Source organism: Betta splendens, chromosome 3, assembly GCF_900634795.4.
Source record: "Betta splendens chromosome 3, fBetSpl5.4, whole genome shotgun sequence".
NCBI classification, from domain to species: Eukaryota; Metazoa; Chordata; class Actinopteri; order Anabantiformes; family Osphronemidae; genus Betta; species Betta splendens.
Window position 1 is genome coordinate 9,401,360 of NC_040883.2, and position 16,672 is coordinate 9,418,031.

The window sequence follows — 16,672 nt, forward strand, 5'->3', positions numbered from 1 at the left end:
ACAGTTATTACATTGTTATGACATTGTAGTAGAAAGTTGGGCATATCAGGCATATATGTTTATTGTAGGCCATATTAAAGTGTTAGCAGACAGATTAGGGCAGGGAGAGCTACTGTTCTTGAACTTTGTATAAATAAACTTGTAAAAAAAACAAGTTTGCAGAATGTCCTCGGTGCAGGAACAATCCAGGAATAGTTTTGTCTTAGTTGTGTTTCGCTCGACTGGAATTAAAACTAGTAATGAAGGTTGTCTGTATCAGGCTCCACCAGTCTGATACAGGGTTATGAGAAGAAACTAATACCCTTGGCTGATGTAAGATGAAGGATCAAAGCCCTCTCCTGAGCCCTGTGGAGGGTGAATTCCCGAAGCCTTACTGAGACACAAGTTTTTCCCAGACAGACTTCTGGGTTCTACACACAGCAGACACTCATCCACCAATTAGAATAAATTCAGAAACATTTATTTAAAGCATATTACTGCCTCTGTTCTCTTTCTTGTCCTTGTTTTGGATTCAGGGCTCATTGTTAGGCCCACCCTTGTTTTTTTGTTTATCTGCTCCTGCTTTTTTTTTCGTGGGTGAATTGACCCCATGATTGTAGCTGGAGAGTGTGACACTGTAGAGGACCTGAGCCCACACAGCACCTTGTAACACGGCAGTAGCTGCTTAGCTCTCTTTATCACTGGAGCACATTGCTGTCCATGATAAATGCCTAAGCTGCAGCTCCACTGTGTTTAATAAATAAAAAAATGCATTTTTCACCATTGAAAATAAAAACAATATAATTTTAATCCAGATATAGATGTTTAAAGTTTATTTGCAGCCAATTGCAAGCATTCTCTTGTTTCTTGTTGACTGACTAACTACCTCAATTTATTTTAGCAGAAAAATTGTTATCGCTAGTTCACTTATAATTAGGTCTACTGTACGTATTGCTAGCTACAGCTATGGTTGTTCTCTGACTAAATACTAATATGTTGTGGTCAAAACAAATAATTAAAGGCAGAGGTCAGTACTAGAACTATTGTGGATATCTAGCCTGGTTTGTGCAAAGACAACACCTCCAACAGTTGGAGGGCTCATTTTTGATTTCTCATTCCTGTTTTAAGGGCACGCTAAATAGCTTCATTCTACCAAAGGAGGCTGTAGACAGACAGAGACCATCTGTATCACTTCATCTGCCACAGATAACATTCAGTCAACATGCAATCCCTCAAGTTAGAAAACGAACCGTCTCAGGTGATGGTAGAAACTTACTCAGTGTTTGCTTCAGTATATGTATGTGCGTGCTACTTATGTGTTTTACCTGTGTGCTCACACTGTACACCAGCAGCTAGCAGGTCAGGCTCGCCCAAACTGATGTCATTGAGGCGAGTGCCAAGACATTCAATCAACAGTGTCTTGAACCAGTCTTCTGCCTCCAGCTCTATGCAAAGACATAGCAAGATCACATTTGCTTAGTGATGATTCCTCAAACTATTTGCAGGGCACCTTAACTTACAGTAAGCAAGAGATTGTGATGAACTCCATGTAACTTCCATGTGTTGGAGTTTTCCCCAGTAGACGAGAGTGTCGCTTCCCTGCGCCTTCAGGCCGTTTGATGTCTGCCTTTATTTGTGATGCTTAGGGTTAGGGTGAGGGGCTAGGGAAGCTATTGCGTCAACGATGAGTCCCCACGTAGATGTGAAACCCGACTGTGTGTGTGTGTGTGTCCATACATTACCTGATTCACAAGTAAAGGTGCGTGAGGTGTCATCTGTAAACACAATGGCCACAGCCTGACGCTTGGTGTCTCTAGGCAACCGTGTGACATTCTTCACATTGCTTATCTCTGTCACCTATGCAACAAAGTATACATTGGTTTACCAGGATTAAAGATTGAAGAAGATATGCTCAGTCCAAAAAAACTTACATGATTACACTGTATTTGTTGAATCACTGGAAAATACAAAAATAACTACCAGTTATTATTACTTGTTTGTATGTGAGTAACTTGTACAGTAGTGAAACCCTCTCTCAAATGTAGAAGAAATGATGAAGGATTAGTGAAGTCTGAGAGAGACGAGGACTGTGTGTCTATAGAGGAATAGTGATGAGGGTCTGTGGAATCTTGCTGAGCTCAAGCTCAGGAGAACAAGAATCAGACCTGACCCAACATTAACGCTTTACTTGTAATTTTCTCCTGCAATACAGAGTATACTCCACCCTCAACACACTCACTTACCTTAGGAAGGGCCCTGACGTAGGCAGACTTCTCATCAGGGTATTTCTCAAGACGCCGAGGTCCTTTACTTGAAGACTTTTTAAACACCAGCCAGCAACGCCGATAGATCTACAATATACAGTACATGTACACACACAAACATAAGCATGTGATATGGTTGTTTAACATTTTATTTATTTTTACTTTTATTTTATTTAAACAGTGATATGGTCTTCAAGAGCTAAACTGTAAAAAACTGAAAAAGCTGATTCATATTTCTTTTTTTTATGTGAGCAAGCTCCTATAGAATTACAGTCACCCCAAATTGTTCTGGAACAGGTTAATTGATACTGTATGAAGTGTATTATTTGACATCTCTATTTTATCTTGGTAAAACACTGAAATACATGATGAATGATTGATTCACATACACACATTCATACAGTGCAAAACTGTGTTTGTTACAACTTACTTTCTACACACTGGCTACATATGCCAAGGCAGAACTGAACTTCATTTAATTAAACTCAATAATATAAACAACAGAAGTGAATACAAAGGATATTAAACTAAAAATCACTGCAAGCTGGACAGAGCTCAGAACATAAATGCCCAAACTAAAAACCACTAAGCAGGAAAAGTATATTACATACAAATTACTATCAAGAATATAAGTGCTGCCTAAATTAAGTATTAATGTACCTAAAATCCAGGCCACATTACGTTCTTTGTTAATCACTAGTTTAAAAAAGTATAATTGTCAACAGCTCGAAGATGGCGGACCCACATGCACAGCTCCAGGCAGGACTGGTAGAGTAAAAAGGCTTTAATGTAGCTTCAGCAAGTCCAGTTCAAACAAAGGTTACAGACGGTACAGACTGGGTGCAGGCAGGCTCAGGTCAAAATCAGGCAAGGTCAGTAACTGGCAGACACGGCTACGGTACAGACTGGGATCGGGCAAAGCTCAGGAACGAAGGACAGACGTGGAATCAAGATCTGGATGAGAGGTGAGTGATTGCTGATGATGAGCAGGTGTGTTAAACAAGAACCGGAAGTAAAGCGGAAAACTAATATGGTAAGAACAGAAACCGGAAATGATGTCACAATAAACAGAAAATGAGTCCAGAGTAGTGACAATAATAAATTAAAGCATTCAATGGGGGTTGACCAAAAACATGTTGAGTAGTATTTAATAGTGAAGGAACACTCACATTCCTCCATAATTTCTATGCAGATGGATTATTTATGACACAGCGAGTTCTACAGAGTATTAGCACATGGTGCACATTGTAGCACAGTCAATTTTATTGTTGTCTTCTTTTCATACAACTCGTGTATTCTTCCTGTGACAGTGCATCACAAGGGAGGGTCTCCATCCGCTGTTTCTGATTGTTTGAGAAACGTATCTCAGGCCAGCACTGATCAACGGCCCGCTCCTCCTGTGACCCTCCGCTTGTTTGTATGAGTATTTAGAGCCAGTGACCGACTGACTTTCCAAATATTAATAATAAAATGCGTTAACGCGCAATGTCAGCGTTAATGAAGTCTTGCGTTGTCTTGGACTGTCGGGAATATCGTTTCTAACACCAGCTTGTGTATTAGTTTAGTTCACAACATGTCTAATACTAATTCAGTAATTCTACTTACATTTACACTACAAATGTAGCCAATATTGCCTACATTTCTGGCCCCGTATGGACTCTTGGAAGGGACAAACGACTTGTTTTGCCAGCCACTGACAGCAGATGAAGAAAAGAAGAGGGTGGCTGTGGGATCGGTGGCTTTCAAACTCAACACCCACCTCTGAACTCTTCCCCATGTCAAATGGAGTGAAGCAGGCCTGTCCTGGCAACAACTCTCTTCATCATCTTAAGTACGATGCTCAAGCAGGCCACAGAAGATCTTGATGGTGAGGATGATATCAACTGTATATTCAATATCGGTTCGACGGCAACCTGTTTAACCTCAGATGACTACCGTACAGTACAGGTATGAGCTCACACAAAGCAAACAACTAATTTGAGAACTTCTGTTTGCTGATGCATCTGCCCGTCCATACAGAGGACTCTCTGCAGCGTATCACCTCCTATGTTGCAGATGCCGCTCAGCTCTTTGGACTTGTAGTTATTCTGAAGAAGACAGAAGTTTTCTACCAGCCTGTAACACAAGTGGAATACCACCCCCCACACATTAACACTGGTGAATCTGAACACCAAAGCAGTGCAACAGCTCACTTACCTAGAGTGCACCATTACATCAGATGCAAAGATCGATAATAATTTGGAGCTGGCAGAACCTACCCGCATTTAAGTTATGTTATTAAAGATACAGCTACGCTGGGCAGGACATATCTTCAGACTAGACAATCATCGTCTACCCAAGATTATTCATTATGGCAAGCTCATTAATGGCCACTGAAGCTGAATCACCTACAGTAGGAAGACAAAGATTGCCTAAAGAAGTCTCTTGGTGCCTGCCACGTTGACCATTGTCAGTGGTCTATCCAAGGTGCTGACTACGCCTGGTGCAGAACCGGTCACCAGGCCACCAACAATTTTGAAGTCTTTTGTCTGCAAAGCCAGCCTTGCAGACAAAAGACTGACACGGACGCTGCGTTCAACCGTAGACCGACGGTTTCACGCAGAAGCTGTGGCCGAGCATGCGTGTCCCAAATAGGTATTGTCTGTATCTGGGGGTGCCATTGCTGCATATGGTCGGAGAAACAGCTAAGAATTTGCAAATCCCCAGGCATGTGTCATCCATCAGGACAGGCAGTGCAGAGAAGCTGGATAGGGAAGTAAGGAATAAAGCAAGAAATGATTTTATTGCATTTCTTCTCTGTAGCTTCCAGGTGAGATGTAAATTTTGGTTTCAAGAGGTGATTAATGGAAGAGAAAAGTTGCTCGGAATTTCCAGAGATATTAATCTCTAATTTGATCAGTTCCCAGTGATCTTGCATCTGCCTTCTCCGTACGCCTGTTTAAGAAGAGTGGGTGAGCTGTCCTCATCTTGCACAGTTCAAAACTATACCAGGGGGCTGAACGTGAGAAGCAGACTGTTCTATAGCTGACAGGGTTGTGGATAGATGGATGGATAGATTCTAGATAGATGCATCCATTAGAGCAAGCCTGCGAAATATGCTCGACCACACGTTTCTAGTGCCTGCTGTGTGCTACATATGGTGCAGCACACCGCACGTTTCAGAGCAGGTGGCTACTAAGCAAAAGCTCAGTGCTGTATGTCAACCTTTTAAAATAATCTTGTCCGTTGACATTTAACCAGATTAATTAAATTAATCACACTAAATACAAAGTATAGCTTAGGCCTATAAGAATTTGGTTTCATCACACCTGATGTCAGCAAAAAATGATGGAACAGTTATAACATTCACTAAATTTACTACAGTTCACCCTGATAAGATCAAAAGTAATCCTCAATAAATTGTCCATTCCCAGAGGTTTGAAATACATTTTATTATTTTTTTGTGTAGCAGTGCAAGTTGCTTCCAACAGGCTGGCTCTGGACCACTGCTGGGGCGGTACTATTAAATAGTAATCAACATGTTTTTGTTCAACCCCCATCGAATGCTTTAATTTATTATTGTCACTACTCTGGACTCATTTTCTGTTTATTATGAAAGTGCAACTGAATTAAAAAAAAAAAAATAATAGGTTGGCCTAAGTCCAATGTCAAAAGTATATAGGTGTGATTGTTGTTATGAGCACATGGATGTTAGTAGACTCCAGTAAAAACTCAGTTGTGGCAGCATTTAACACCTAGAAAATTAACACAAGACTTCATTTATTTAACCTTTTCAGGTACTGCCCTCATTGGAAATCGGTAAATACTTGTACAGGACAGTCATCCCTGAGCTGGGTGGATCGATCAGCCATTCCAGAGCCAATGACAACATACACTATGATTTATTTCAGCTGTAATAGCCTGGCTGCTATTTTAGTAGTGACTTTGGGCTTGCTGGTCTCATAAGAGATACTGTAAAGTCATTGATTTTGTGTGAGTAATCTGGTCACTGGTTTCAAGGTGTAAAACACATTCAGAATCAGTTCAATGTTTTCCATTACACTTCCACATGGAGCTAAATCTGGCCATTCGTTTTGAAAGCAAAATAAAATGATTTGTATGATCTTTTCAAGTCCTTTCAAATCTTTTTTTTTTCAATTTTAAAACTTTTTAAGGTTTAGATCTTTTCTTTCAGGTGCAGATCTTTTTTTCCAGGTTCAGACTTTTGACACATGCATGGCATGGTATACAGCGCATGCACCATTGATACTACAAATCCCAGAATGCTTTGACAGTGTGCTGGTGCATAGTCAAGACCAGGAGAAAAGATCACCTTTTTTGTAAACACTCATTAGCAACTAAGCTACTAGTCACCTCGGGCAAATTAATTACTCCCCTTCACAAAAATGGCCAAATGAAAGATGGAACACAGGAGCTTTCAAGACAGGGGGGAGGCAGATTATCTGTTCATGAATATTAAGGATAGACCTGTGTGTCTTGTGTGCGGACCCAATGTGGCTGTAATAAAAAACATAACATGAGAAGACATTATGAAATGAAACATGAGAATTACAAGGACCTGGACGTCAAGCAGAAAAAATGCGAAGCTGCTGTAAAGGCTGGCTTTATTTTGTCAGCAGAAATTGTTAAATCTGCTTGGCCCTTAATAAGGGAGAGTCAAAAAGTGCATGGTCAGAGTTTGCCACATCATGTGCCCAGATAAAAGGCAAGGATTTTTAAATGTGAGCCTGAGCTGAAACACCGAGGCTGAGTGTGTATGTGAGCGTGCCACCAATCACGAACAACTGATAAAAAAGGTAACACCTTTTTACCACCAAGCTGTCAATCTTCATTTGTCGAGTAGACTCGAGCCTGTGTTACAGAAGAACTTTTAGGTTTACAATCAATGCATGGCACAACCACAGGAAGAGATATCTTTGAAGAGGTATCCAAATGTATAAAGTAAATGAAATCAGAATGACGACAGATGCTGCGCCCGCGATGTGCGGTCCCAAGAATGGATTGGTGGGAAGGAGTCAAGAGAAGATGCAGTCAGAGACAACCACAAACTATACTCAGTCTAAGCAACTTGTCAGATATATAAAACTGATGTATGACAAAAAATGAGATTAATTGGATACATACAGTAAGGAACATGTAAGATGAGCATAACAAGGCATAAACTATATCATAACCACAAGAAAGACAAAAACATTTTTTCCATTACATTACATTATCCACTGATTGGCTTTGCTAAGAGCTGGACCCAAATGCACAGCACACAAGCTGGTCAGAGTCAAGTGGAGCTTTAGTCTCAGTAGTTCCAGAACGACAGCAGTAGAAATGGTCAGGCAGGCGAAATACATGATGTCCAATAATCAAGTAAAGATACCGACCGGCAGGAGGCAGGAAAAACATCAGAGCAAGGTCAAAAACACTAAAATAGTTCACCAACTGAACGCTGGAATGCTGACTGATAGGGATAACGAATGCAAACAATCTGGCAACTAGACAGTGTGAACGACAGCAGCAAAGACAGGTCCTGACTGCCAATCGGAAACAGCTGTCGCAACTCGTGGCCGGAAGTAAAGCTAAACATGGCAGACAAGAACTTAGCGTAAACAATAAAACCCAGAAGTGCCTAAACCAGACTGCAAGTGCAGTCAAGTGCAGGATATAGATATGTGCAGGAGAATATATGATATTAATGGATGGGTATACAATGAACATAAAATAGTTTTCATCTGTTAGGGGGAGCTGGTCTTTTCTTATGAAGGCTGCGACATTATGCAGACATGTTTCTACATTAGCCCAGAATAAGGAACACACCTTTTGCCTGAATTTGGTGACACTTGAGTTAAAACTAAAGCAACACTGCATTAAACAACATAAAATATTAGGTTTGAAAACAGGATAGTAAGTATTATCCAGATAAATATAAGAGATAGGATAAGAAAAACCTTTACTAGTCCCACAGTGGGGAAATTACTTCACACAACAGCAAGTACGGATTTATAAAATAGAGGGACCTAATATTATATATATTATATCTTTACAAAAATTTACAGGAATAAACAAACACTGAAGTAGGCATGTACTATAAATGTACTATTAAGACCAAGTGACCTGAATTTGTCTTCTAATAACTATGGCACAGTTTCTAAAAGTAGAGAAAAGGTGCAGCAGATGAGGAGACGCAGCAGCTGTGTCTGACAGCGGTGGCAGAGGATATTGTATGTGAAGGAGCAGGGAGGTCACAGCGCCTGTGGCTAGAGCCGCACTGGGAGGAGAGCTGTACAGTAGCTGAAAGCCAGATCAGGCAGCTCAGGCTCAGTCTCAGATGAACAAATTATGCCTATGAGGCATCTGAAAGCATTCACAGGTTTTTCAAAAAGAATAGTGAAAGGTGGATGTGGCAAAATGACTTAAATGTAAGAGATTATTGTGTAGTTTAATTGCACATTAATTGTTTTCTGTTGACAAACTGTACAAATTATGATTTATTTCATGATTATGCGTAAACAGTGATATTGTATATATTTTTGTACTGGTCTACTGTAAATCAGTAGATGTTCCATCCAGCAGAATGCAGTGACTGCTTTGCCCCACCAGGGGTCGCCAGTTAGTTAGGTACACCTGGTAGGTTGTAGACATTTTTAGGAGTGAACTTGTTATTTAGGTTTGTGCAAGTGTCGGCTAGATTTTAGTTATCTTCATATGTGATTCATCACTGGTTGTTTGTCTAACTTATATGTTTGTGTTTCCATTACATATTTGTCTGTTTTTAACAGTTTTTCTTGTTAGTCCCACCTCTGTGGTACAGTAGTCCCAGGGTTGAGTCATCAATTGTTTAATTGTTTCTTTGTTAGTTCCAGGTGTGATTCATCTCCGGTTGTTGTTCCTGTATATAATGTGATTATGTTTTGCCTTTTAGTTTACTAGTCTGTCAACTGGTGCTTGTACACTTTGTTTCCTGACCCTAGCATGGTTTGTATGCTTTGTTGGATTAGTTTGATCAAAGTTCAAAGTTAGTAGAGTTCTTCTATTGATTATTAAGTCCTGCAAGAGCAGTTATTTTGGTTTTCAAGCCAGTCCAGTTTGTTTGTGTTTTCTTTGGGGCGATTTTTAGTTCCTACATTTGCAGAGATTTTGTGTTTCTAAATTCTCAATTGAATTTACTGAAGGTTCTTTACTTTTTAAAACATTTCCATGATTTTATTTTTTATGGCTTAAAAATATATAAAATATATATAATATTTAACATGGCAAACACACTGAATGTGTACATTTACATTTGCTTCCATCTATGTTAAATGATGTTAACAGCTTATCAGTACTAAACTTTGTAAAAAATGCAAAAAGCTGTTAATTTGGGCTGGATTGATGTTTAATCATGTTCTGGCCATAAAAAACTTTGAAATTAAATCCTCTAAAGGAAGTTTGGGCAGTCACTTTAACTGAACTGATGTTCAGAACCATGTTACCCCCTTTACAGAAAAAAATATCTGATTATTATGTAGTCCACTTCTCGTGAGCAGATGTTTGTAAACCAGTAAAATCATTAAATAGCTCCTCTATGCTGCTCCCAACAGTGATAATGATTTATAGTATAGATAGGCAATAGGCCTATTGTTATTCAGACTGCCATCAGTCAGCATTATACGGCATGATGTCTGAAGGTGAATCAACATCAGCTGTTGCAGCATGGAGTCATTCTGATTCTTTCCAGTATTGTTGTTCGGTGATACTGTGAAACTCATCTCAGTGCCTCACAGATATCTGAGCTGCACAAACAGGGACCAGAGGAGGTCGTAGAAGAGATACTATATTCCCCATGTAAGCTTAGCTCCCTAAGATCTCACTTATGCATGCGTTGCTCTAAGTTTACTCAGGCCTCAGGCAATATCTCATTTATTTAAAGTGTATGACTTCAGGGCGCTGAAGCAGGAAGTTTTGCCTTCTAACAATATTTGAATGCAGAAGATATCTGTTTAAATCATCTAAGACATAAAAGAGTTTTAAAGATAAGATAAGATATACATTTAAAATATAAAATAGACTTGACAGCTTTTGGTTTCTGAGTTAATGCCTTCATGAATTAGGACACCCAGTCTCTCCAAACTATGGCACATCTAGAAGTAGTCTCCATGAAATATTTAATCATTCAAGTACAAGTTCAAGTTCAGCTCTCTCTTCCTATTTAAATGCACACTTGCTTTGTCTAAAAAGTCATTAGCCTACTAATCTCAGAGTTTGGATTTTGTCCGACAACTGAGTGTGTGAATGCGTTCAAATGATGTTAATTGTGTTCATCTTCTGCTGCTTACAGAATGTGGCACAAATCACTCCACACTTCAGATACAGACGGTGCAACTTCCTCCAATGTGTTTTAGGCTTATTACTTATGGTACTGGTAGATGAGGCCCATTAACCATCTAAGCCTGTAATACCTTTGTGATTCATTATTAGTAAGATGTTTAAGTAGGTTGGGAAAAGATTAATATTAATCTTGTCAATAGCGATGCAACATCACAGAATAAAAAAATCAGACATTAGGTATCGATATTGTCTCTCCTCACAATTTGTTTCATACTGTAGAGTAAGTGTACATATGGTAAGTTCAGTCAGTATGCAATTTTTCCTTTGCCCCCCGTGAAATAAATTAAGCATGGGTTTGGTCTTTTTACCCAGCCTTAAGAAGGACCTCAGCTGTGTTCTGACTACCCTAAAGAGTCTAACTCAGATAGCGTTCTATTTGCATTTCTTTGTTAATCAAGATGGTATATAATAATAATAATAATAATAATAATAATAATAATAATAATAATAATAATAATAATAATAATAATAATAATAATAATAATAATAATAATAATATGATAATGATAATATATTCAATAAAAATGATATTTTTCATTTAAAAAATCTCTTATCTTAAAATCTCCTGTGAGGACTTCCATGGCTGTTACACTTTATCAGCTTCACAAGGTTTTCTTTACAAATGGGCGGACAAAACTGGCACAGGGAGAAATGGATTAAAAGAGCAAATGAAAAGGACCACATGGGAGCAAGATAGATGACACAGAAAGAGTGCAATGGACAGAGACAGATAATGAGGCAGAAAAGAAAGAGATGGGAAGAAACAGTGCTTAGGGCAGAGGACCGTAGAGGGAGTAAGACAAGACACAGAGCAATTAAATGACAGGAGTTGCATGAGAAAATAGGAAAATAAGACATAAAAAGAAAATGTAGAGCATTTATTGTTCAAAACAAAACAGGAAGATTCCAAAAGGAGAGGCCTTGCAATATAAAAGCTGCACTGTAACAGACCACATTCAGCACCAACGCTATTATAAACAAAATTAGGCTATATGTGAAATTATTTTCATATAAATCTGCATATTACAAATAATATGAAAGACGAACAAAAGAACAAGCTGCTTGGCAATGGCTTGATGGAGGATAGGACAGAGAAGAATCATTGCAAGAGACAAGCAGCTGCTATGTACTGGCCAAATAAGAAGCCAGACTACACAACTTCAAAGGTACAGTAGTGAGGCTTGCAGCAATACAAACAGGTACGGTACAGTATCGCCTCAAATAAATGCTGGGAACAAACTTTTGCTGTTTTACCTCAGCACTGAAGGTTCCTGACAATGAAACAGGACTTAAAGATGTTGCAATAAGCAGGTTTACATTTGATGCAACCTAAGACTATTACACAACAAGGAAAACCTACACACACACAGATCCTTGTACTTACAGTGAGGACCTCCATTGACATAATGCCTTCCCCAGCCCCTTACCCTAACCCTGACCATCACAGCTAAAGGCAGACGTCTAACCTTTGCTCTGATTCCAACAAAAACTTAATTCTAACCATAGCCCTAAAATCACATCTTAACCCTCAAACAGGCCTTTAAAGAAGTGAGGATGGGCTGGTGTGAAAATGCATCTCTTATCAGCCCCTTCAGAAAGCTAAACAGTGTCATTCATTTAGCTGTGTGAGCAGTGATAGGAAAGCATTATTTAAAGAGCTGGTGAACAGAGCATGACTCTAATTGATTTGTGTTCATTTTCATAAAGTGAGTCATGCAAAGTTGAAATCCATCTGAAAATGAGTCATGAGCTCACTTGCAGTTGCATTGAATCAGCCATGATTAATATGTACATAGTTGAGAGATTCAGTCTATTTAGGAAAAGGTCAGACAAAATACATCTTGACTTCATAGAGTAACACAATCTGAAATGCCAGAAAGTCACTAAAAAAAACACAAACACAAATGTGTTTCTAACATAAATCTCCACAGTAATCTGCCTTAGTTTTAAAACCAATAATATCATCTTAATTGTAATTATTATTATACTTACTTAGTGGAACCCCTAATACAAATAAGCCTAATTTATGCATTAAATATTAATCAGCAATTAAACTGCAAAGAGCAATGTTAGATAATAGTAAATCATAAAAAATCCAGCTCATTACAGATTACTGTACATTACAGTATGTATGACTAGCACAAACAGTTTTAAAGTTTAAGCAGTTTGGAAACCAAGAAAAACCCAAAAAACCTGACACACAATAATAATCTTATCTGTCTAATGTTGGGGTTATGCAATTGTATTTACATTATAAATTATAAATCGAAGAGTAAACTCTGTACCATATCTGACTCAAATTACCAGTGCTGCAAATCTATATACAAATAATCACAGACATTGACCAAATAAATGGTGTTCGCTTTATTAAACAAATAATATTAACTCCAATATCAACAATGAACAAGTTTACGCGCGTAAGTACTTTTCTACAGCTATTGGTCCGTTGGCAACACTAAGAGGTGAAACTAGGAAACAGGGGGCATGTTCAAATACAACGGCCGATCAGGCCTATATTAAAGTGCAATATGCAGTGAGAGTTTACCTAATGCAGTTGTAGCCATCTACTAGACACACATCACTATAAAAGCACCGTCACGGGATGAAGTGACACATGTCAACAGAAAACATTTTTATTCCACCAATATACAAACAATGGGACGTGCAGATGCAGCTAATCAACATTGTAGCAAGGGATGGTTGGGAACAGAGCTGAAGCTGGTATCAGCTCGGTGGCTTCTTGGTCAGTAAATAATTTAGTAGCCCTAATATTAATTCCTGTAGCACAAAGAACCTGTGCGCCCCAAATTACATCCTGTCCTCAGTGTCAACACTAGTCGGTGGTTTTGAGACTTCCTATTAGTTGCTGAACACAACCCGTTTTAGTGACACTTTGGAGGCGGACTTTCCCCAGACTGTGCGGACCCCGCAGCATTCACGGCTCCACACAGATGTTCCCACTCAGTTTACTTCGCAGACACAGGCCATATTTACATGAATTAACACATTTACATGGAGGTGTGTCAAGTGAGAAGTCTGCTGCTCAATCATCTGCGTTCACTCCTACGTTGATTGTGATGTACAACAAAGGGAACATGCGTAGATCTGTGCTTAGCAGAGGTTGATACATTTAGAATGTTTTTTCTACTTTCGCAGTTTTCTGGATTTGAATTCACACCAAGTGTATTAGGAAATCTATGCAAATCGTTGTACATGAGGCCCCCGGCCTGGTGCAAACATTCATAGAGACACTTACCCCCAGCTTGCGGCTTCGCATGCGTACGTAGCCCTGCTTGACAATGTCGTTGAAGTTGGAGGCCATCTTCGGAGAGGAGGTAACCTGCTTGCCGTCACTATGGAAACCATTCAGCTATTTCTTTCCTTCCTCTACTATTCAGTTTTTACCTTCCCACCTTTCCAATGATTCCAGTGTCTTTGCCGTTTCTTTCACTTTCGATTTTTTTTTTGTTTCAGGACTTTGTGTGATGTTCTTTATATATCTCTTGTTTCCTATCTCTCTTTTGCAGACCTCCTGACAGCATCCTCCTTCCTTCTACTCATTGTTTTCTTTTGTTCTTCTTTTCGGAATTTGTTGGTTGTCTCGTGTTTTTTGCTCCTCTGTCTACCATTTATTAATTCATTCATCATCAGACAGGTTGCATTTCTAGAAAGAAGAGACAGACACAAAAAGAGAAAAGACAAATGAACACACTTATAAATACATTTATAAGAACCAGAAACACAACAATGTCATACATGGAAATTAGCCAGACATGCTGCCGGCCCACTGTTATTTAGGGTAATTTGTGGTTATATTTAGTTTGTGTCAATGAATGAGTGTGTGTGTGTGTGTGTGTGTGTGTGTGTGTGTGTGTGTGTGTGTGTGTGTGTGTGTGTGTGTGTGTGTGTGTGTGTGTGTGTAAAGGAGGATGTGTTTTGCCATCAGGCGAGAAGCAGCGGGCAGACAATTCCCACAGGGCTCAGTGGTAAATCTCACTGACAACAGTGGAACAAAGACATTAAACTTTAACAAGGAATCATTAATACATGCACAGGCATGTGTACTTATTGCACACAAACACACTGCTGGCAAGGCAGGCTTATAATTACGGTAAGTTTGTTTTAGCTAAGTGGCTAAATATTAGGTTCAGAAATGCACTTTGTGCACGGTGTGCTATTCAAAAAATACCCCATGAATAAGTCATTACCAGAATCATTTGTGGACATTAGCAAGTCTGCCATTAATAATTTAGCACCTTGCTTGGAAGCGTAAAAGCCTGTGATATGCTCTGCTCTTTCTTTGTCATTGAGGAACAAAGGTGGAAGGAAATATACATTATATTGCCAAAAGTATTCGCTCACACATCCAAAAAATTGAAAAAAACAAAGAAACAATCAAAATTAAAATCAAGTGTTCCAATCACTTCCACGGCCATAGGTGTATAAAACCCATCACCTAGGCATGCAGACTGTAACATTTGTAAAAGAAATAAATAAATATTCCATAGCCAACTGTCAGCTATATTGTAAGAATAGAATGAAAAAGAACATGGAAGCGCTTGGGAACTACAGAAACTCAGCCATGAAGTCGGAGGGCTACATACAGTAAAGTGACGGAGAGGGGTCAGTAGAAGCTGAGGCACATAGTGCGAATAGGTCGCCAACCTTCTTGCCGAGTCAATCGCTACAGACCTCCAAACTTTATGTGGCCTTCAGATTTGAACAGTGCACAGAGAGCTTCATGGAATGGGTTTCCATGACATTTTGGACAATTCCATTGGACCAGTGCAAAAAGCAAGGTCCATAAAGACATGGATGACAAAGTGTGATGTGGATGAACTTGATTTGGCTGCACAAAGTCCTGACCTCGACCAGATATGCCTTTACGGTTTTCCGTGTTTGACACTTTCATTTAGACTTTGTCTCATTTAGTTAAATGTGAGAAAATTAGTCAACATAATTTATAATAATGTTTTTGTGATTTTTACAGAAAAGACTTTTGTCTTTTATTTGGATATTGTGTAACTGCCCTTTTTTGTTTTGGGCCACTGCACTTAAAAATGTCTGTGCGCGACCCTGCCTCCAGCCATTGAATATTAGCGCTGTACGGGTATGCAAGGAAAACAACGCTCCAGCAGGCTGGCTCCGCCCCCTCTCAACCCGACTGTTGCTAAGCTAATTTGTCAGACAATTTCTGATAGCCATCCCCTCCTCTTACACACTCATACATGCACCTCCACTCCCAACGCCACCCCAAGGCTAAAACTTGGGAAAGCGTCAGTCTGTCTGCATATAACTATCTGTCACAGATAACAGTGGGACAGACAAAATTGCACTCCCACACAACATGTCCCCAGACAGCTGTGCCACAGACAAGACAGCCCATCTCTGACCCCATATCAGATCATGTTATGCATACAGTACAAACATTCTGCACACTACACACAGCCATAACCTCTTGTGATTATCCTACAAGAGGCATTTGAATTGCTAGACATGCTTTTTCACATCACCCAAGAAAGCTTGGATTTGCACAGCAAATCATCTCAATGGGCATTTATGTGTACATTTATTACAGTAAATTCATAAAAGTGACAGTGTACAAAATAGGTAACATTCTTGTTTGGGGTGGGAAAGCTTATATTTACATAGGTGCATATACAGTGACTGTGACAGTGAGGTGCCAATTTTGTTCATTTCACAGCTTTTCATGTTAGTGCTCGCTCAGACACAGACAGTCGACAAGAAAAGGAAAGTCAATACAAATTGGTTGTTGCAGCATAATGTTGGTCGAAAACATTATGTTTATGCACTGTCCTTAAAAAAGCTTCATATACACTTCTGGGCTTCTGACACACACACAGTGACAGTATAAATAGTACTATCCAAAATCCAACAGTTGTTCGTCTACAAGAACAGGAAGTAGATGTATTGCAGAAAAAGGTTTATAGCCTTTGTCCCCAACAGATAATTTCTTATGACTTTGAGGAAAGTGAGAGTACACACTGCAACTTGATGGAAAAGTCACAGCCCCCCTGACTATGGTTGCAAAGTCCTCAGAGTTTCGAATA

The 16,672-nt window shown here is 39.3% G+C and overlaps 1 protein-coding gene across 1 annotated transcript in view; it reads right to left on the reverse strand.

Moving 5' to 3' along the window:
- The window catches only part of dok4 (docking protein 4), a 40,163-nt gene that overhangs the window by 6,506 nt on the left and 16,985 nt on the right, over window positions 1-16,672 (reverse strand). Inside the window, exons 2-5 of the mRNA XM_029144197.3 lie at window positions 13,858-14,265; window positions 2,223-2,330; window positions 1,722-1,836; window positions 1,305-1,424 (exon numbers count right to left, since the gene is read on the reverse strand). Of these exons, the coding sequence (XP_029000030.1) occupies window positions 1,305-1,424; window positions 1,722-1,836; window positions 2,223-2,330; window positions 13,858-13,923 (409 nt within the window). The 5' untranslated portion in view covers window positions 13,924-14,265. The remainder of the gene's footprint in view (window positions 1-1,304; window positions 1,425-1,721; window positions 1,837-2,222; window positions 2,331-13,857; window positions 14,266-16,672) is intronic.